This window comes from Poeciliopsis prolifica, unplaced genomic scaffold (assembly GCF_027474105.1).
Source record: "Poeciliopsis prolifica strain line A6 unplaced genomic scaffold, Auburn_PproV2 SCAFFOLD001, whole genome shotgun sequence".
Taxonomy (NCBI): domain Eukaryota; kingdom Metazoa; phylum Chordata; class Actinopteri; order Cyprinodontiformes; family Poeciliidae; genus Poeciliopsis; species Poeciliopsis prolifica.
The window spans coordinates 22,000,317-22,021,892 of record NW_026562376.1 but is presented as its reverse complement, the minus strand read 5'-3'; the positions used below and the strand labels follow the sequence as shown (position 1 = coordinate 22,021,892).

The window sequence follows — 21,576 nt, the reverse complement described above, 5'->3', positions numbered from 1 at the left end:
GTACTTTATCTATGGAGTATGGTCAAGAGGAAGATGAGCTGAAGAATGATCTGGTGATAAAACTGAAGTGGTAGGCAACAAAAAAAAAACTTCACAATTATAAGAAACCCGAGAAAGAAACTCTGAGTATAAAGAGGTTTTCTAAATGGGCAATGACCCTAAGCATAGAACCAAATTAGTTGGGAAGCATCTTAAAGACAGCTAAGTCAAACATAAGACAACAAAGCAATCCTGAAACCTTTATCCAAGCACCAAAAAGAAAATTGTGGCCAGAGTTAAACATTTATGGATGCGCAAGGGTGGCCCACCTACCTGCCACAAAGAGAGTCACAAAAATGAAGTGTAAAACAAATAAAAACAAGAACTAAAGTTTTAGTTCTGCTAATCTCGTGATATAATACAGGGAATGTTTTGTCTGATTTAATATCAGTAAGGGAAAAAAAAGGTCTTCTCTTTATACATTGTGCGTAAATATCTGGTTTCAGCCACTCCTGCCAAAAGTTGGCATGCACTATTTGCTTGGCAATAGGGGTGTCATGCCTTCGGGGGCGCCACAACGATGGAGAAAATATTCGTCCAAGCCTGCATTTTCTGAATTTAACAGCCGTGTACGGATGGAGGAGTGAGCCTAAAATGTGTCTGCATTCACCCTCAGAAAGTACTTAGCCGCCCTCGACCCTGGATTTTCAATTGTCCATTGTCAGAGATTGGTCTTGTGATGACATCTGGATGGAAATGTGGCTATTTCAACAAACTGCACTGCGGTCTGCTGTTACTCATGTATAATACTAGACTAAATGTTTGTCCTTCACACATTCTCAGATGTGATTTATCTCTTAACGGATGGCCTGGTAAAGGTGAGGTGAAAACAAAGAGCCGAGATCGTCCTCTGTGTCTCAAGACTCCAGTGGACGGTGGCGGCGCCTCGCTTTTAGCGGGCGATATTCAAAACAAAGTGACGCGCCTCGCGCTGCGCGCCAATACCAGCAGAGGGGGGCGTCTCCAACTATTCTGTTACAAACACAATTCCGGAGTAAAGGAGCCTTTTTCCTGGGTATGTAACAGCTGTTTAAACTTAATGCTATTAAAACTAGCCATGCTCGAAACGCTGAGCGACGACGAACGAGGATCAGAAAGCGGTGGTTTTGTCGCGAGACGGCTCTTTTGTTGCTCGTAGATGAATTGTATCGCGCGGCTTTTATCTGTCTCCAGAAGGCTCGGGGAACATAACGTGGTGGAGAGCGGGGGGCAAATCTGCAGCATTATGTCGGCCGGTAAACAGTCTCCGGAGGTGCGGTTGGGGTGGCGGGGTGTACGGTGGCCGTCCGAGGCGTCCCCCTGTCTGCAGCGTTAGTGAGCGGACGGATCGCTTCCGAATGGATCGGTGTCGGTGGGGAGGGGTGGGGAAGACGGAGGAGGAGAAGGGAGGGAGTTGTTGTGGTGAGGCAGCTTATACATTTTAACCCCGGCGAATCGCGGTAAACAAAGAATATAACGCGTCGGTCCTCCCCCTGTGGGACAGAGGATCGGACGACCCGCCATTCCCTCCGTCGCGCGACAGCGACGACGACGGCGCAGCAGTTCCCGTTCCGTTTGACTTTGGCATTGTTCAGTAAGGGCAAATTGATCGGCTCATGTCGCCCGGAAAACATTCGGTGCTCGCCGCCGAGCCGAGACCCCCACTCCCCCACCCCTGTTCTCTGCGTTCACTGTGGGAAGGTGGATGTGGAATGGGGGGAACGGCTTCTAGAGCCAGAACAGGCGGCTTTAGCGTCGTGGATCCTTTTGTTTGGAGTGTGCAGAAAAGTCGGCCGACGCACACGGCGCGGGGCTGCCGCTGGCTCCGTGTTGGTGGGGGGGTGTTTCCGCAGCCCGCAGTGCGTTTTTGCTACATGCCTCTCTGCACAAACTTGCAAAGACAGACAATGCAAAGCAGTCGACGTATACTTGTTTCGCCTTTGCGCCTGAAGAGTTTGCCCCAGGCGTTTGGTGCTGTTTTCGGTGTGGATGAGAGTTGGTGAGCGTCTGGTGCAGCCTACGGACGGCTGCTTCTGATCTCCTCCAGCCTGGACGGGTAGAAGGAATCCCGGGCTAGTACTACTGAAGCTCCGCCTGTCGTGGGCGATGGTTTATTTTGGAAGTTCCACCTTTTGTAGGAGGGTACTTGTTGTGACGTTTACCCCGCAGCGATTGGCTGTAGAATGTGAAATGGGCGGAGCTTGATCGTGCAAAAGGAATAGACCAGGGGTGTCAAACTCCAGTCCTCGAGGGCCACTGTCCTGCAGTTTTTCGATGTGCCACAGGTACAAAACACAGGAATGAAATGGCTTAATTACCTCCTCCTTGTGTAGATAAGTTCTCCAGAGCCTTGCTAATGACCTAATTATTCTATTCAAGTGTGGTGCAGCAGAGGCACATCTAAAAGTTGCAGGACACCGGCCCTCGAGGACTTGAGTTTGACACCCCTGGAATAGACCCCCGTTCTTTACAAAGTCGGGTGTCATTTGAGTCTGGGAAGTGGACAAAAAGATCACCTGATGGATCCGAATGGGAAATTGTAGGGTTGCGACTGGATTGTCAAAATAAAGGTTGCTGAAACACAAAAGACCCAACCGGGTATCAGATGGGTTTAAAGACGCATGAAACTGCTTGTTTTTCTGCCTAAAAACAAGCAGACCTCTGCACAGACCTAAATTTGGGCCTCTGTGTTTAGCATTTAACATTGTTCAACAGTCAGTAATGGACACCTTCCATCACCGACTGATCAGGGTGCTGTGCAAAAAGCTTAGTGGAAGCGTGCCGGGTGACTGCAGCCTTGAGAGGATTATGAAATGCACTCCATTCAGGAGTTTGGGAGCAAACCACAAGGTGTGGAATCACTGCGTTATGAGCCACAAAACACATACATATCCAGGACATGCACTACAACTGTATGATTCCCCATGTGAAACCAATGGCTGACCCAGAGACATCAACAGTGTCTTACCTGGTGGTGGTGGTTTAAATATAAGTGTATTTCTGGATTTGCGGTGGGAAATCAAGCACCTTTGAGTGAGAGTTAAGCTGGCTAGAGATTCAGTATGAAGTTGCCAGGTAAGTCTTCATTTCGGAAGATGACCTTAGCAACTGCCCGCACTACCAAAACGGCCAATACCTTCTTAGGTACCCTGCATGGGGAAGACACAGAGTAAGACTGGCCAAGTACCCAACTTTACCGAAAGTTGGGTACTTGGCCAACTTTTGGTAAAGTTGGCCAAGTGATCTTGTCAAGACAAATGGGTGACCATACTTTTTAAAAAAAGCTTTTATCACTTCTAGCAACCTTTACTTGAGAGTGGTCAGACAGGAAGCTGGGTTATAAAGGAGAGGGGAGTCATGCAGCACAGGTCATTGGACTGGGACTCAAAGTCGTTAAGGACTGGGGCCTCCACAGATAGGTCATGCCCATATTAAGAAGCGTCTATGACTGAAAAACTGTATGGGTGTGTATTTATTTATTTACGGTAAGCTACAATCCTAAAAATGAACAGACAGATGCAATAAGTATATTTGTGAGGGTAATGAATCAATTTAAGAGGTGTTTAACTTTTTTTTTTTATTTATTTATTAAATTGCTGAAAAGGGTTAGCATACTCAGGTATTCATACAAAAATGCCAGAACCAAGATAATAAACCTGTATCAACAGGTTCAACAGGAAAATATATTAAAAAGGCCGATGCTATAGCATAATTGCATTTTTTTCATTATAAAAAACTACATTTACATCACAAAAATGTCATTTGCAGTTGTGTCTGCAAAGATAACCACTGCGAACCTGTGATTTACTGAACTCAGCCTCTGCACGTCAAGTCCAGAGGGGTGTGTTTGGTAACTACCATAAATTTCTGATTGACAGCTCAAATTCAAAACATTAACAGAAGCCCCGCCCCTCGTGTGGCTCCTCGGAACGTACCGACCAATCGCGTGTACTCTGGCGCGGGGTTTCGTCTGGCTGCCCCGCCCACCTCTCGAGCTAACCGAACGGAGATTGTTTTCCTCTCTCGGGGAGATTTTCACTTTGCTGCCCACTGCCCGAATTGTTTATTTTAAGTCGCACGCCGCCGACAAGTTGCTTTTCACACGCTTGTGTTTTTCAACCAGAGGTGCGGCGGTGGGTCCAGATATAGCGGATCGTCACATAATCGCCTGTGAACTTCTGCGCGCTGTTGGGGAGAGTGGTGAGTTCAACTGTATTCATTCAGTAAGCTAATGGAGCCAGCTAGTTAGCTGACGGTTTAAGAACACCAAACGGGATCGTCCGCATCTCCATGCATGTCACTCCGTCACAGATGACCTAAAACGTGGCGTGTATAAATCCGGTTGTTAATTACAGACGTATTTTAAACATTGACCGTGGAAACCAGACTGATCGCTAACGGTTATCTGCATGCGTTTCCCTCCGAGCCCAGGACGGTCTTCTGTTCGGGCTACCCATGTTGTTTACATTAGCTAGCAGCTAGCTGGCGGCTCGACACCGCAGGCGAGAAGACACATTTCCTGTAAAGTCCTAAAAAATAAACTGTATAATATGCTTTAGCATGAGAATTCTCTGCGACTGTTGATGGGCTCGGTGAGTTGTTTGCTTACCTGGTAGAAATGGTGTGTAATTTCCCGAACTTCTTCGCCACGCTAAATGGCGGGGCGTGTGGAAAGCATCGAGCTGGTAACTTGAGGTCGGTGCTTGTTGTGTTTGCTAGGCCATGTAAACGTGACGCCGAATTGGTTTTGTCTGGCGTTGCGATGTAAGCGTCACAGCGGCATTCAAGGGCGACGAAAGCGCTATTGCGAGTGGAGTCGGCGAAGCTCCCAAATGCATTAGCTTAGCATTCCGCGGCTGATTTCAGTGCGACCGTGAACGGCTCAGCACAGCTCAACCGCTGCACGGAAAGTGGCTAGCTCCGAAGCTTTGTGTTGTCTCTGTGTCACTTTGACTTGGGTGTTTTGAAACGCTTTATTATAACTCGCGAAGCTTCGGCATTATAAAAAAGCCGCTCATTCAAGTGGCCAGAAGCTGCTGGTGTCGAGACGAAGTTGTGAATGGCAGACGGACTCCCACGTTTCCACAGCACCTGTTTGTTGCATCGCTGACGTAGGCTTCTCGTGTTTTCATTGGCTACGGAGAGCGCGAGCTGCACATTCAGTACATGTTATTTGAACGAAAGTAGACGTGCACACTGTTGCTCTTCTCAAACTGGGTTGAGAAAAGCTATGATTAAAAGGAAGTTTAATATTGAACTCTCGAACAAATACATGCTAAAAAATAAATACATTTCCCTAAAATGCAGATAGACACACTTTTATCTAGTCTGAATTGTAAAACTGTTTATATTTTTCCACATTAAACTATTTTTCTTGCTAAATTAGACACACAGTTAGTACTGTTATGTATTTATACACAAGCAGCTACAGTGGATCGAAGGTGAGCAATTTGTACAAACCCTCAAAAACATCAGAAAGTTTAAATAAAATGTGACCAGGCACTTAATCCAGAACTTTTTAGGTGATCTTCTGTTAAAAAGTTAACAGTAGCTACTGCATTATTACCGGTACCAAAGTTGACCAGAGTTGTAAAAAGTTGCTGTTTCAAATGTATCCCTAATTTAGCATCAGCATGTAACAATACTTACTTTGTTCTGAATAAAAGCAATGAGGTCCCATTATACACATTTGTTTTTTATTTTTTTGTTTGAATACTGTAAGAATCTCATCCCACCTCACTATACTGAGTTAATGAATTACTGGCAGTAGATTGATGTCTTTATGTAGTAAAAGTCCAGCTCAGTTGGCTCCAGAGGCTATTTGTTAGCATTAGCTTCCTAAACCAACTAATGTGGAGATAACCCAACTGTGCAGCAGTGGGAAGCGTAGTTGTCTTGCAGTTCTAAGGTTGGGGGTTTGATTCCACATGTTCTGCCACATGTTGACGTGTTCAGGGGCCACATTCTTGGTCTGTGTAAGTTTGTGCAATGACAAAGTCAGACATGCATGACCACTGTGGTAATAAATCAATACGGTCCCCGGTATTGACTCCCAGGTTGATCTTGTTGCTAAAAGCTTCGGATGTCTGAGGCGATTTTAGTTATTTTCTGCTTTGTCGTATTTGCCGAATTGTTGCCACTCCGTGCGTCTTCTTCGTAAATTCACAGTAGAGATAAAAACCAAATGCATAAGGTAATTAGAAGAGACTAGATCAATTCAACGCAGGGCTTTGACGGCTCAATTGAGAAAGCTGACCTTCCAGCTGTCTCTGCATTCCCAGGTCTCGCAGCTCTCACAAGAATGAGTTCATAATGAAGCGGCGTCTGGAGGATCAGGACACGGTTTTTGCGTCGCAGCAGCGGAGGCTCGCTGGCAACCCGGAGCCTTTCCAGCATCGCATCCTGGCCCCTGCCCCCGCTGCTCCAGCTGTGTATGAAGCCGTGGGCGACAACATGCAGCCCACAGCTGGCGTCCAGTACTCCGTCCCCCAGGGATACCAGGTAACATAAATTTAGTTCAACAGGCTCTAAAAAAAATCCCATCTATAGTACTTTGCAAAGTTATTCTCTTTTTAATTTTAATACATTTAGTCATATTGGAGACAACAAAGTTCAATATTTGGGATTTTATGTGATGGACTAAACACAAACATGCGCATCTATGGTTTGCAAAATTGTTACTAAAAAAATCTGAAAGGTGTGGGGTGCACTTTTATGCAGCCTTCTTGAGTCAGTGCTTTGCAGAACCACATTTCACTGTAATTATAGATGCATGTCATTTGCAGTTGTGTTTCCACCAACTTTTCAAGTGTGGATCAACACACCACACATTAAATGGTTTTACTCTCCAATTCCTGTAAAACCTCTCAAGACCGAACATGATTTCAGAGAAATAAACATGTCTGACTGGGAGAAGGCAATGGCGATAGCTTGTGAGCTACGTTTAGCTGATAAAAACAATCCAATGATATTTACAACTTCTGCTTTCTGTTACACCATGGTAATTGTTTTGTTTTCTGTGTATTTTGGATACCACTCCATGTTTCCATCACCTCGCTTTCTGATTGGCTAAATGTCACAGTCGAGAGACTATGTTCTCGTTTGTCACAGCACATGTGATTTTGGGCTAAGATAATTGAATATCCCCAATTTTAGATCGCTTTTACACATGGCAGGAATGTCACATAAGATTATCTTAAGAGCAATCTCACTAATCAGGTTATCTTAAGTTTGTCCGATGGGGAAATTGGATCAAAAGTCAATATAGAAATCTTGTGTGAACTTGACATTAGGTGGACGACTCTTCAGTTACACTCTATTTTACTGAACATGACTGCTTATGACGTTTTATTTGAACCTAACATCAAGTAAAACGTTATAAGCCTTGTCCACGTTGCGTTGCTCTAATACTGTGTCCTTACTCTGTTCATCGACACCCTTCTTATTAAAAGTACCTCTTCTTCCTCAGGTCCCTACTGTGGCCCAGAACAGCGGCGGTCACGGGCACGCCCCGAGTCCGGCAGTCCACACTGGGCCCCACCATCACAGCCCCACCGTTCAGTCCCATGGGCCCTCGGTGATGTCGGGGCACGGGCACACAGCGGCCCCTCCATCCTCGGCACAAGGTCACCAGCAGTTCCAGAGGCTTAAGGTGAGTGAGTCTAAGCATCTACTTGTGATTCCCTTCGTCGTCAATCAAGAGTCTTCCATCTGTAGATAATGATAATGTCGCCTTGTCCTTCATGTCAATTAGGTGGAAGATGCTTTGTCGTATTTGGATCAAGTCAAGCTCCAGTTTGGGAACCAGCCTCAGGTCTACAATGACTTTTTAGATATTATGAAAGAGTTCAAGTCGCAAAGGTGAGAGAACCAGATTTAGGACTCACAAATCAGATAGCAGTAGCTTACTCCAGCTCGTAAACTCATCACCGCTGCGTTGTTTGTGTGTTCATCAGCATCGATACTCCCGGGGTCATCAGCAGGGTGTCGCAGCTCTTCAAAGGCCACCCCGACCTCATCATGGGGTTCAACACTTTCCTCCCCCCGGGCTACAAGATCGAGGTCCAGACCAATGACCTGGTCAACGTAACAACGCCAGGTCAGATCCACCACATAACCCCCCATGGCATATCGGTCCAGAACATCCCCATAACGGGAGCAGCCACCCAGCATCCACCCCAGCTCCCAGCTGCTGCAACAACCACTGCTGCCGCAGCCGCTCCGCCTCTTCTGACCCAGCCAACCCCCGTCAAGATGAGCAAGGTGAGGTGGAGGGAACTCTATGGCGTTGTTGTGCCCACGCGTCACATTTCAACATACCACTTTTTCTGTTTTAGCCTCCTCAGCCGCTGACACCAAGCAGCCAGACCAATCCGTCCATCCCTGCGTACACTTCCCCCCGCTCTCCACCCGTGCAGCTCCACCCGGCCCTCGGTGGGACACCCGCTGGCCCGCCTATGCAGAACAACCAGCCCGTAGAATTCAACCACGCCATCAACTACGTCAACAAGATCAAGAACCGCTTCCAGGGCCAGCCGGACATCTATAAAGCCTTTCTGGAGATTCTCCACACGTACCAGGTCTGTCTGGATGAAAGCAGAAAGCTTGGTGTATGCTCTAATTAATCCAAGTTGTTTCAAAAATGTAACTTTTTGTTTCTGCACCACAGAAGGAGCAGCGTAATGCTAAAGAGGCTGGAGGTAACTATACGCCGGCTCTGACAGAGCAGGAAGTCTATGCTCAAGTGGCCAGGCTCTTCAAGAACCAGGAGGATCTGCTATCGGAGTTTGGACAGTTTCTTCCTGATGCCAATAGTTCAGCAGTAAGACTTTTTCACATTGTTTCTGCTTATAATCTCAAACTTCAGTGTGTTTTATTTGAAAGTGTAGTGTGTGTTTGAGGTTAGCCCCCATCTTTGTCAACAAAGTTTATGGTGATGTGAATTGGTCAACTGGTCAGTCCCATCTGACAAGACCACCTTCTTCCACATGTTTGCCGTGTGCCCTATTTAATTTGAGGCGAGCTTTGAATTTGAATTCCTATGTCTTTCTTCGAACTGTGGCTCTCTCGTTTAGTCTTCCAGTGAATGCACAGTGAACCTGCTGTTGATGAGTTGAGTTGTAGAGTTGTTGCCTTTTGAGCAAGTTGGTCCAATCTGGACTCGTAGCCCACATCCTGCTCATAGCCCAGCTTGGGATGTTGTTGTACGGAGTCTGCATGTTCTCCATGCAGTGAGTTCTTTCTAAATTTCCATCCAAGAAGACAACTATTATATGTTTATCAGGTTAAATGGTCTCTCAAAATTACCTTTATGAATCAGAATACCTCATCAGGGAGGTTTCTTTGCCAAATACCTGAGCCAATTCAAATGGCTCCACTCGATGTGGAGTCCCTCTGACTAAGTTTCTCACTGTCTCTCTAAGTCTGAGCCGAGACACCCTGCGGAGGAAACTCATTGGGAGCGCTTGTATCCACAATCTCATTCTTTCAGTCATTACCCAGAACTCGTGACCATAGATGAGGGAGGAACGTAGATCGACTGCTAAATGAAAAGCATTGCGTTTTGTCTTAGTTCTCTCTCTTCACAACAACAGACCACTACAGCGCTTGCATCACTGCAAACGTAGTATCAATCTACCTATCAAGTTGCCCTTGTTTGGTGGGCTTACTTAGACTCCTTGACCCGGGGCAGGATTTTGTCTTAAGTCCAGAGAGGGTATTCTAGCTGTTCCAACTCAAGACTTTGGTCTTGGCCAAGAACGTTTCCAGTAGGAGCTGGAGATCACTTTCCTGAAACCGATAGGTCAGCATTGTCTGCAAAAAGCCAACAAAACGGATTCCCTCAATACCCTGGCTGTGTTCAGAAGGAGCAGAATCTGAGGCAAAGGGCAACTTTGATAGAGTCCATCTGACCTCAGAAACCTCAGAAACAAGCCTGACTTGTAATGTGGGCCAAGCCCACATTGCTGGAGGGCCGAGTTCTGAGGTCATTCTGGGACCTGACCTCCCATATCAAGGGTCTGGTGCTCCATATTCCCGAAGTACTCCAAGTGGGACTCCTACAGTGACACAATTGAATACCTTGTCCAAGTCTACAGAAAACATGTACACTGGTTGAACGAACTCCTGTCCACTCCAGGAAACTGCTGAGGTTGAAGGGCTGGTCCACTGCTCTACAACCAAGAGGCAAATCACACTGGTCCTCCTCAGTCTAATTCTCAACTATCCTGCAGCCACTTTTATCTGGAACCGCTGAATAGACCTTAACAGGGATGCTTAGAAATGTGATCCACCTCATCACTCACCAACAGCTTCTTCCTTTAGATTTGTGGCTCTGATGTTCTTCTGGTTAAGGTTCTTCTTGTCCAGCCTGTCAGTGTGCATCTTGATAGGTTTGGAGTTTGTCTATCCTTTTTCCATTTTTAGATGATAGATTGAACAGAGCAACCTAATCCTACTTTTAACTTCTCAACAACTTTCTCTAATGCCCCTAAATGGCAGATTAGCCATTTAAAAAATGGCGTGAGACATACCTCAGTCACTGTTGTATCTTTCCCACCAGATGTTAAGTAAGACCAACGCAGAGAAGGCCGAGTCTGTAAAGAACGACCACGGCCTCACCACCAAAAAGGTGTTGCTCAACAACAAACAGAGGCCCAATCAGAATGGCTGTCAGATCCGACGCCACCCGACTCCGGGGCCCACGCCGCCCGTCAAGGTTTGCACACACATTCCACTGAATCTTTATTCCTTCTCTGTTTTAGTTTTTGCCTTCATCTATGGTTGATTGTTAATGGGCCTTCCAATATGTGTGTATTTGTTCTCTCTGCAGAAAAAGCCCAAGTTACTGAATTTGAAGGACTCTCCGGTGGCCGATCCCAGCAAGCATGGAGTCGGCACAGAGTCTCTGTTCTTCGAAAAGGTGAGTTTGGCTTATTGTTGTTTGAAAATGAAACAATGGGATGCCCCGATATATTGTCCCTAAATATCTTAATTTTGGAAGATTGACAATCTATACTTACTATCCACCGATATCAGACACTGTCCCATTGTGCTCAGCCACAAGACGCAGAAGACTGCATGGTTTACAATAGTTACCCAACTGTGAACATCTTAGCGACTTTGTTGCTTTATTGAGTGACTATTCAGCTAAAATATTCAGTATTGGCATAAATCAGAATTGGTGCATCCCTAATTTTTCTACTTTCCAATGAAGTGAAAGGTATTATTTAGGGTAAACTGGTTGAAAACACTGTGCAGAAATACACACTTGCATGTCTGCACATTATCACCCCTGATATCATCCTTCGTAGGTCCGCAAAGCCTTGCGGAGTGCCGAAGCTTATGACAGCTTCTTGCGCTGCCTGATCATCTTTAACCAAGAGGTGATCTCCAGGGCTGAACTGGTGCAGCTGGTGCTGCCCTTTTTGGGGTATGTAACCCCGTCATCTCTTTGCCTGTGGTCTGAAAACAATTTAAACCGACTTGGTCTCTTAGTGTTTGTGTGCTTTTTGCCTAATTCTGATTCACAGAAAATTTCCCGAGTTGTTCAACTGGTTCAAGAACTTCCTGGGCTATCGCGAAATGTCCCACATTGAGACGTACCCCAAGGAACGCGCCACCGAGGGCATCGCCATGGAAATTGATTACGCTTCCTGTAAGAGACTGGGTTCGAGCTACAGAGCTTTGCCCAAAAGCTACCAACAACCCAAGTGCACCGGAAGAACTCCGCTTTGTAAGGAGGTGAGGGCCGTTAAGAGTCATACGTTTCATTTCTGTTACGGCTGAGTTTTAAGACCGATGACATTGAGTTCCTAAGGATGTTTAGAGTCACCAAACAAAACTGCAAGTCAGTTACTAATTTTTGAGGGGAGAGGAGACATTTTAAACTCTTTTCTTTCTTTTTTTTAGCATTTTGTATTATCAGTTAGTAATATATGCTAATAAGTAGGACTTGTGCTACTTATTACTTCGAAGCAATCTTTTTAGTCGAGATCCAAAATTGCTTTTGGTAACAAAATAAGTTGTTTTCAAGACCCACAAAAGCTCTTTAATGTTTGCAAATTTGATCTAGGTTTGTTAATAGCATTTTAAAACAATGTACTTCCTTTAGCCTTTGGTTTCTTGTCTCACAACTTCAGGTGCTGATCTTTGCATTAAGAGCTACAACTTAAAAGCAATTCCTAAATCCCTATATTTAGTAAATATAAAACTTAGTTATTGTAAAATCCAAAACATCAAATATTTCTGTATTTGACTGAGAAATATATAAAAAGTTTGACATTTTATATAAAAAAACAAGTATTTTTCTTGTGATAAAACTTTATGCTCTACCTTTCTATATGTAAAAAAAAAACTTGAAGAATAGTGTTAATTTTTTTTTACACAAATATTGTGCCTGGTTTTTAAGGATCTACTTTTTGAAGTGCTCCCCATGGCTCCTAAGATTGTTGTCAATATTTTAGTGATCAAATAATCAAATAAAAAATTAATTGTTCAAACGTAGTCGCAGCCATTTAAGGAAGTAAAAGGATATATGGAAGACAAAATGCTGGTAAAAACAATTCAGTTCCTACTTTTAATTAAAAAAATAAACATTTTATTGTTTAGAATGCAATACGGTTCAAACATCACTTTGGTCTCATGTTTGAAATATTCTGTTGGAGCGAAATGCTTCGTTTCCGTCTCCCCTGTGGTCATTGTTTGAGTCTTTCCCGATCGCTGCCGCCCCGTGTCCAGGTCCTGAACGACACCTGGGTTTCCTTTCCCTCGTGGTCCGAGGACTCCACGTTCGTCAGCTCCAAGAAAACTCAGTACGAGGAGCACATCTACAGGTGTGAGGACGAACGCTTTGAGGTGAGCAGAAACATTCTCAGCTGTTTCTTTTTTATGGTTTTTGTTTCCGCAGCAAGCATTTTTTGGGGGGTTTCTAACCGTCCGTCATGAGCGGACAGGTTTCTAACAGTTCTCGTCTCGACACAGCTGGATGTGGTCCTCGAGACCAACCTGGCCACCATCAGAGTGCTGGAGATGGTGCAGCGGAAGCTTTCCCGCATGTCCGCCGAGGAGCAGGCCAAGTTTCGGCTGGACAACACACTGGGCGGCTCCTCGGAGGTCGTCCACCGCAAGGCCATCCAGAGGATATACGGAGACAAAGCTCCCGACATCCTCGAAGGCCTGAAGAAGAACCCGGCCGTTTCTGTTCCGATTGTGCTGAAAAGGTATCCGCGGAACTAAAGACTTCCTGTTTGTCAGATTGAGCGTATAAAAGTCCAAGGGTGTCAACCTTAAAAGACGCCTCTTAGAGTTGCGGAGTTTTTGCTTGACTTCGCTCGACTTTGTCTTCTGTTTGCGGCCAGGTTAAAGACAAAGGAAGAGGAGTGGCGGGAAGCCCAACGAGGCTTCAACAAGATCTGGAGGGAGCAGAATGAGAAGTATTACCTCAAATCTCTGGACCACCAAGGCATCAATTTCAAACAGAACGACACCAAAGTGCTTCGATCCAAGTCTTTGCTAAATGAAATCGAAAGCATCTATGATGAGGTAACGAATTTCCGCGTTTCGTCTTCCTTGTTGATCTCCAGTGTTTATGGTAGTGCAGCATATTACTGTGAAAAACTTTCAAGTGTGGATGCAAGCATGAACAATTGCATATTCACCCCTTGTGTTGTATGTTTTTCATATTTTCCATCAGCCATTTTTCAATATGGCTGCCGTTTCTGAGCCATTTAAGTCAGATATTGTCCTAAGATGTTACACATTTTCACGACTTTGATGAACTTTGTGTCGCATCATATGTTTTGAACAGCTACGATCTTCCTATTCATATGACTTTAAATAATATCCAGCAAAATCAGAAACCGAGGACTTTACTGTTTGCGAATCACACACCAGTCGTCAACTGGTGACACAGATTGAGCGTCTTAATGGTTAGCGTTAACATCCACTCATTTTTCTATGCGTTTAGCAACTAAGCATTAGTGGCGCTAGGCTTCTTTTTGATCAAATAAGTGGTTGGTGACCTTAAATTTTAGGGTAGCTCTGCCCACCACTGGCAATAAATTTAATGTAAGAAGTCCTTTACAACCATGGCGGCCATTTTAAAAAATATCCACCAGAAAAAGAAAATATATTACTCAAAACATATAGGCTATGATATAACACCAAACGCATTCCTCTTATCGGGCAATTGAGTGCAAATATTTTCTGACGACTATGGTGGCCATTTTGAAAAATGGCCTCTGGTTCTAATTTTTTAGTAGCGAGTGGTTCCTTTTTTTAAATATATATAAACCCATAGAAATGTCTGTTTTAGGTTCTTCTTAGCCTTGCTAGCCCCTTTTGCTATGCACTGCTTTGTTCAGAAGGCCTGGGTTTCCTGGAGGTGTGGATTCTGTTGAGGTTTTAAATGTCACCCAATCGCTAACGTTTTCCCTGTAACATATGTAACGCGAGTTAAACACTATGAGGCTTACCGAAAGTTGCCTGCATTTTACTGATATGTTAGCAACCGTTCTCCACTGCAAAGAGAGAGCTGAAGGAGAGGGCTGTTAATGTTAAGTCAATATTTGGAAACGTGGCTAACCCAGACAAAGTCTTTGTTCACTTCCTCCACTGTCATTTCTAAAACTGCAGGCAGACTAGAATTTAAACAGCGCAGAAAATCAACGCCACATCTTCTCCTTCTGCTTGCTGATTGGCCTGGGTGAAATTTTACCAGAGTAATGGGAGAAAGTGCAGGAAATCAGTGGCCAGGCTAGGTTCTTGCATCCGCACATGAAAGATTTTGGTGAAATACTCAGTTATCTGCAGCACTGTAAGGAGAATATGATGTCTGTAAAGCTTCGACTTGACTTCCAGCGGCAGGAGCAGGTGTCGGAGGAGAACGCCGTGGCGCCCGCGGGCCCCCACCTGACGTTAGCGTACGAGGATAGCCAGATCCTTGAGGACGCTGCGGCGCTCATCATCCACCACGTGAAGCGGCAGACCAGCATTCAGAAGGAGGACAAGTACAAGATCAAGCAGATCATCTACCACTTCATCCCCGACATGCTGTTCGCGCAGCGCGGCGAGCTGTCGGACCTGGAGGAGGAGGAGGAAGAGGAGGAAGAGGACGGCGAGCCGGACGAGGCGGGCGCGTCCAAGAAGCACAACGGCGTCCCGGGCAGCGGGAGCCCCTCCAAGTCCAAGCTGCTGTTCGGCAACACGGCGGCGCAGAGGCTGCGCTCGTGCGAGGACGACGCCTACAACCTCTTCTTCGTCAACAACAACTGGTACATCTTCCTGCGGCTGCACCAGACGCTGTGCTCGCGGCTGCTGAGGCTGTACGAGCAGGCGGAGCGGCAGATCGACGAAGACGTCCGCGAGCGGGACTGGGAGAGGGAGGTCCTGGGGCTGAAGAAGGAGAAGAACGACAACCCCGCCGTGCAGCTGCGTCTCAAAGAACCCAGTGAGTAAACTTCACAGATAAACATGCTGAGAGTTTACTTTAGATATGTCAAGAAATAAGCTGTTTTTTGGCAAAAAAAATGTTGGAAACGAAAGTAATATCACATAAAAAAAATCCCATTTTTGTCATTAAGCAATAAATAGGAATAAAATGTGCTTTCTATTTCATCTCAATCGACATAGATAATTATTGATTTGTTTTTCGTTTTAAACGTTTGATATAGTTGCTTCGTGACCTTTCCATGTTTTACCCACATTTCCCTCCCGAGATTTTCCTGCTTGTTTTCCGTTCACTCTGCTGCCTCTGAGCGACAACGTTTACAATCCGAAGAGCCAAATTTGCTCTCAGTCCAGCTAAGCAAGATTTGTTCATAACGCTAAATGTTACATGATATTAAAAAAAAAAACTCCAACAACTTAGTTATCATTTCTAAAGAAACCCATCAGTTTTTCTAGTTTTAAGGTTAAGAAAAAGAACACTTTTATTGAGAAGTGGATGGATTCTTTCGTGGGATGTTGAAATTGTTAAAAACAAATAAAATGGACACTGAAGTATCTGTAAACTAAAAAAAGAGCTAGTCGAAACCAAAGCACCAGACCGTCAACTTTCATCATCCAGTTTTTGGTAGAAAGAGAAGAAAAGAAAGAGAAGAACTATACATCATAGGTCTCATTTTATTTTATTGTGTAATTATTGCGACAGGCCTAGACATACATGCTTCTGTTTCAAGTATTTTTAGATTTTTGTTACTAAACATGTTTAGTTTTGGAAAGAAGAAAATAACCTTGAATTTCTGATAAAACTATTAAAGATATGGGCCGAAATTTCCACAGGAATACTTGTTAGCTAAGCCAGTGGCTGAAATACAAATTTAGCTTAAAATGTTAACTCCTTCAACATTTTTGTTTTAATTGATAGAAGAGAGTTTTCCACTGCAAGAGTTCTGAAAAGCGTAACGTCCATAATGTCTCTGCTCTCCAGTGGACATCGAAGTGGAGGATTACTACTCAGCCTTCCTGGAGATGGTCCGGAATTTGCTTGACGGGAACATGGAGGCCTCTCAGTACGAGGACTCTCTGAGGGAAATGTTCACCATCCACGCTTACATCGCCTTCACCATGGACAAGCTCATCCAGAGCATCGTCCGGCAGGTAACGGGCCCCGCTGGCCTCCGAGCCACTTTCCAAACGCGAGTTGCTGGCGCCCCGAGTCTGACCCCTCGCTTCCTCCTCGCCTCCCTCTGCAGCTGCAGCACATAGTGAGCGACGAGATCTGCGTCCAGGTGACTGACCTGCACCTGGCCGAGAGCGGGAACGGCGCCGCCGGGGGTGTGGCGTCCGCGCAAGCGTCGATGAGCCTGGCCGAGACGGCCTACCAGCGTAAAGCCGAGCAGCTAATGTCTGACGAGAACTGCTTCAAGGTGAGCATTCGGTTTTACCAAATTAAAGGGCTTTAGACGTTTTGTTTTTTTTGTTTTTTATTTCCTGCCGTCTATAATTATTTTTTTTATTTTCCTATCTTGAGTTGAGAAATACTGGAAGTGCTACTTTTGATTTTGCTCCTTTCTTTTTTTTCTTTTTTTAATCAAACTTTAATTTTCAGATCGTCAAAGAATTTTTACCGTATGTGGGAAGGCACTTTGCGCCTCTTGCTAAATAAAATAACCTCTTAATTTCACAAGTTTCACCAAGTTGTGTTCACTGTCTGACTTAATCTAAACAGCAAAAATGAAGAGAAGTAACTGAGAGTCTCATCGATTCTTGACATGATCGATCTTTGTTTTAGTCATGAGAGCCTCACACTGCTTCAACTGTGAGTTTTCTCACAATAACAAGTCAGTAACCCTAAAAAAAACCCCAACCCCTTCAAGCTCTTGCTGCACGTAGCAGATAGAAGAGAAGATACTTATTCCGCTGCATATAATCTACTATCCATTTGGCTCAGACACTGAGAAAGAACAAGTCGCTGTTGCAGCTGGTTGCAAGGTGGTGTTTATTTACTAAAGCGATCCAAAATTTTTAGGTTTCCTCTCTTCATAAAGTGATCTTTGTTTTTCTGAATTAAAAATAGTGCTGGTGTTTTGACGAGCGTTGCTGCTGGGAGGAACGTCGGTTCTTCGGCGACTCTTTTTTTCTTCTTTTTGTGATAACTCCAATTTTTGTGGTTATTTCCAGCGGTTTGACTTCTTCTCCCTCTCACTCTCAGGTGATATTTTTGAAGAGCAGAGGGCAAGTGCAGCTGACGGTGGAGCTGCTCGACACGGAGGAGGAGAACTCTGACGAGCCCATGGAGACTGAGGTCAGAGGTCGCTCACCTGATGCATGCTGGCTCTGAACATTCAGCAGTCTGTTTCGAGGCTTGGCGAGTTCTCGATTTCTGTGTAAAGTTCTGGAAAGTGCTTGATTTTCAAACTGCAGTTTTGTAATAAAGTGTAATCTAATGTTTTATTAAAAGACTAAATTTGGAAAATGTTATTTACGGCTGACAAAAGATACTTTCATACGCCTAATAAAAACTTATTCCTGAAGTTAGATCAGACTATCTTGTCCTTGTTTTAGGTCCGTTTCCAATTTCCCAAATTATTTCCATTTGCTAAGCTACAGAAAGTTTATTAAGGATTTCTTTGTAACTTTTTGTACATTATTGTGTTTAAGTGCTTGATTTGTGCAGGAAGCCAATTTACCTTCACAAGATTTTTTCACATTGTTTCAATATAATGGATATCTACTATTCCTAATAGCTCAATAACTCATTGATCTGTGGATAATAAATGATCTCATGTTAAGTTCATTATTTTTTTATTTATTTTTGTTTTACGTTAATTTGTATTGCTTTAATCTCCAAAGTGTGGCGTTGGAAAAGTTTGGAAAACTTACCTTGAAAATGCCTGAAAAGTTCTTGGATTTCACTGTGGGAAAAGTGAGCGAACCCAGTTGTTTTGTGTTTGCAGCGTTGGTCCGACTACGTCGGACGTTACCTAAACCCGGACTCCACCACTCCTGAGCTGAGGGAGCACCTCGCCCAGAAGCCCGTCTTTCTTCCCAGGTGCTCTCTTTTGTTCGTCCTCCTCATGTGTCAAATTTAAGTCCCAAAGTAAGCACAATTAAACCTCAGGACATAAGTCAAAATCAGAAGTTGAAAAGCTAATGTTAGCTCAAATGCTGACATTGTCAAACCGACGCACACGATTGACTTCAGGATATTTGTAGCCTTTGAGTCAAAGCTAGCTAAAACGCTAACTTTAGCTCAAATTCTTATCATTATCGGATTTACTTCCACCAACATGTTGTAAATGTTTCATTTAATACGTTCTGTAAGTCGACTGTAACCTTTGAGTCAAAATTAGGCGAATATGATAACACGAGCGTAAACATTATCGGTGTCGTGTCGGCTTAGCTTAACATGCTTAGTAACTCTAAGTTAATAGATTCGGCACGCTAATTTTCGTCCAAGTCAAAATTTGTTACATAAGTATGTTTGTTTAAATGCCGTAATGTTGGCTTTTGCTAGCACATGGGGTTCCATTAACTTAATCAATTATGTAAATTAGGTCAAAATGAGCCAAAGTAAGCTAACATATGCCAAATTATCTTACTTAATTAAACTTACGTAAGCTAATTTTGGTTCAAGTCAAAATTAGCGAAAAAGCTAATGCTTGCTTAAATGCCTTCAATATCGTGTTGGATTATGCTAGCACATTATGTTTGTGATAGATGTGACACTCAGACATGAGTTCTTGTTCGATTCATTTAAGGTTGGCGAATTTGTCCGGACACGATTAACCTCAGGACCTTTTGTCCCTACCAGGAACCTGAGACGGATCCGGAAGTACCAGAAGGACAGGGAGCAGATGGACAAGGAGGCCTGCGAAGGAGGGAAGAAATCCCTGGACAAGGAGAAAATGGAGTGCATGTTCAAACTAAACTCCTACAAAATGGTCTACGTCTTTAAGTCTGAGGACTACATGTATCGACGCACCGCCCTGATGAGGGCTCACCAGGTACTCACCAAAACTTTTCCTACCAAGTTAAAGTCCCGCCTCTAACTTTGCTGCTCCATGTTGTTTAAGATTTTCTAAAGGTATACAAATATCACATCCCTTTCTGTTTTGTCCCCACTCAGTCCCACGAGAGGGTGAGCACGCGGCTGCACAAGCGCTTCCAGGCCTGGGTAGACGCCTGGGTCAAAGAGCACGTCACCCGCGACATGGGCGCCGACACCACCAAGTGGCTGATGGGCCAAGGGCGCGACGGCCTGCTGCCCTGCTCCACCACGTGCCACCCGGAGGTCCTCCACTTCATGAACATCAACAAGTACCGCGTGAAATACGGCACGCCGAGCAAGGCGCCGTAGCCGATGGCAGCGGGGGTGGGAGGGGAGGAGACATGGTGGACTCCTTGGGGGAGGTGTGGTCTGAGGCCACAATCTAGAGGTAGGGATTAATATTGTGATTTTTTTTTTTTTTTTTAAAGGCCAACATGGGAGCAACACTAATATTTGCTCCCTCAGGTGTTACATCCAGGGCGGCAGGATGACAGGTTTTCTGTCCGTTTGGTTGTTTTACCAGCGTTTTTAGCTGGGCCCAGGTTTTGTTTTTTTTTCCTTCCACTGGGCCTTTTGGTGCCAAAACTTAGGAGTGCTCATGTTCCTGAGCTCCAACCAGCACTCAGAGCCACGGCACAAACGTTTTCTTCCTCGAGCCGGTTTTCAACAGGCGGCAGCGAAACGGCGAGTGGTGCTTTCTGGACTTTCCTCCGAACCGAGCTTCACTTCGGCTCGCCGCTAGCCGCCCCTCCAGTCAGAAGCCATCTTCCTACCTGAGGCGTTATTTATGGTGAGATGCAGCAAAGTGCACTTATCCGGAAGGAGGAAGGGGTTTGGACGGTTTGGTTCCGACATGACATTCCTGCGTTTATGACAGAATCCAGATCGCGTGTCGTCGCCGGGTGGAAAGCTGGAGGTTCTGAGGGTCCTGGGGGGTCGGGATTGACGTTTCTTTTTCCGAAACACACGGCAGCATTATTACTGACTGTGCCTGAGCCCTACGCGGTGCTGTCGGGTTACCGCAGGAAAACCACTGTTTCGTTTCATGTAATAAAAACGACAAAAAGTTTAAAAGAAATTAAAAAATCACAACACTGTTTGGTCCTCAGACTGTAAAACTGTATAGCTTGTGAATGTCAGATCCTGACATGTATTCCAGTGTATGTGTTGTGTATATATATTATATATAGTTCTATTAATACACAAGATCCTCGCCGCCCTGGAAGTCGACCTTTTAAAGACGCCCTCTGCCAATACGCCAGCTCACCAACCACACACACACACACACACACACTCGACTCATTCTGGGAGGACTGTCCTCATCCCGCTCGTGTTGTAAATACTCTGTAAATAGTCTCAGACTTTTTATGACGGATCCGTGTTGTTGTGCTAGTCTTTCCAATCTTACTGTGGACTTTAGTGATTAACGGCTAAAGATAGGATGTACATGAAACGGACAAATGCGAGCCCATTTATTACCATTTTTACCAAAGGGAGTTGTGAATGAAACACTTGTTTTGTTTTTCTCCTTCTTTTCTGCCCCCTCCCAGCGCCTTTGTGTGTTTCCATTTACGTCTTTGCTTTTTCATTTCTGTCGTACGAACATATGGAGGGGAGAGGGAATTTCAAATGAATCCAGGTGTGTCAGTTTTTGTTTCCTGTTTGTTTCGTTCTTTTCACTGTGCCAGCTGTTTGGTCAAAAATCACTGCCTCCGTTTGACAACGTCGTCCAATGTTAATGGTGAGCCATATCTCAAAGAGCGAACCCCTCGGCACGCTTCCTTCTCCCCGGGTAGTTTTCTGCAACCCGCACTGTATTTTTGATAATGTAAGAAGTCACATGAGCATGTCTTTAGTCCCTTTATTTAGACCTTATTTAAAGTAATAATAAAAAATGACATTTGTAGCCTATGAAAAACCCTTGTGGAGATTCTTTTTTTTATTGTCCTTGTGTCATTCCCTACTTCATTACGATCAGTGATTTTGGTTTTCTTGGCCAAATTTGAGTCACTGATATTTTTAAATACCGATCTTTCAATTCTTGTTGATGGTGCTTCACAGTTGAA

At 44.6% G+C, this 21,576-nt stretch overlaps 1 protein-coding gene across 4 annotated transcripts; it reads left to right on the top strand.

Annotated features, from left to right (window-relative positions):
• Positions 1–1,021: 1,021 nt before the first annotated feature.
• Positions 1,022–21,428, top strand: sin3aa (SIN3 transcription regulator family member Aa). 4 transcript variants are annotated; one of them, XM_055033273.1, is made up of 22 exons: positions 1,030–1,054; positions 4,142–4,218; positions 6,300–6,519; positions 7,487–7,669; positions 7,772–7,878; positions 7,974–8,280; positions 8,355–8,597; positions 8,687–8,839; positions 10,580–10,735; positions 10,850–10,939; positions 11,331–11,449; positions 11,550–11,760; positions 12,757–12,873; positions 13,000–13,238; positions 13,377–13,560; positions 14,878–15,466; positions 16,448–16,617; positions 16,713–16,886; positions 17,672–17,764; positions 18,417–18,511; positions 19,274–19,466; positions 19,589–21,428. In XM_055033273.1, exons 3-22 carry the CDS (start codon positions 6,331–6,333, stop codon positions 19,817–19,819), a joined length of 3,843 nt encoding a protein of 1,280 aa, XP_054889248.1. In that variant the 5' UTR covers positions 1,030–1,054; positions 4,142–4,218; positions 6,300–6,330; the 3' UTR covers positions 19,820–21,428. The 4 variants fall into 4 exon arrangements, with proteins under 4 accessions (XP_054889256.1, XP_054889248.1, XP_054889239.1 ...); XM_055033281.1 differs by lacking the exon at positions 4,142–4,218 and having other exon boundaries at positions 1,022–1,054; XM_055033264.1 differs by lacking the exon at positions 1,030–1,054 and having other exon boundaries at positions 3,885–4,218.
• The last annotated feature ends 148 nt before the right edge of the window (positions 21,429–21,576 follow it).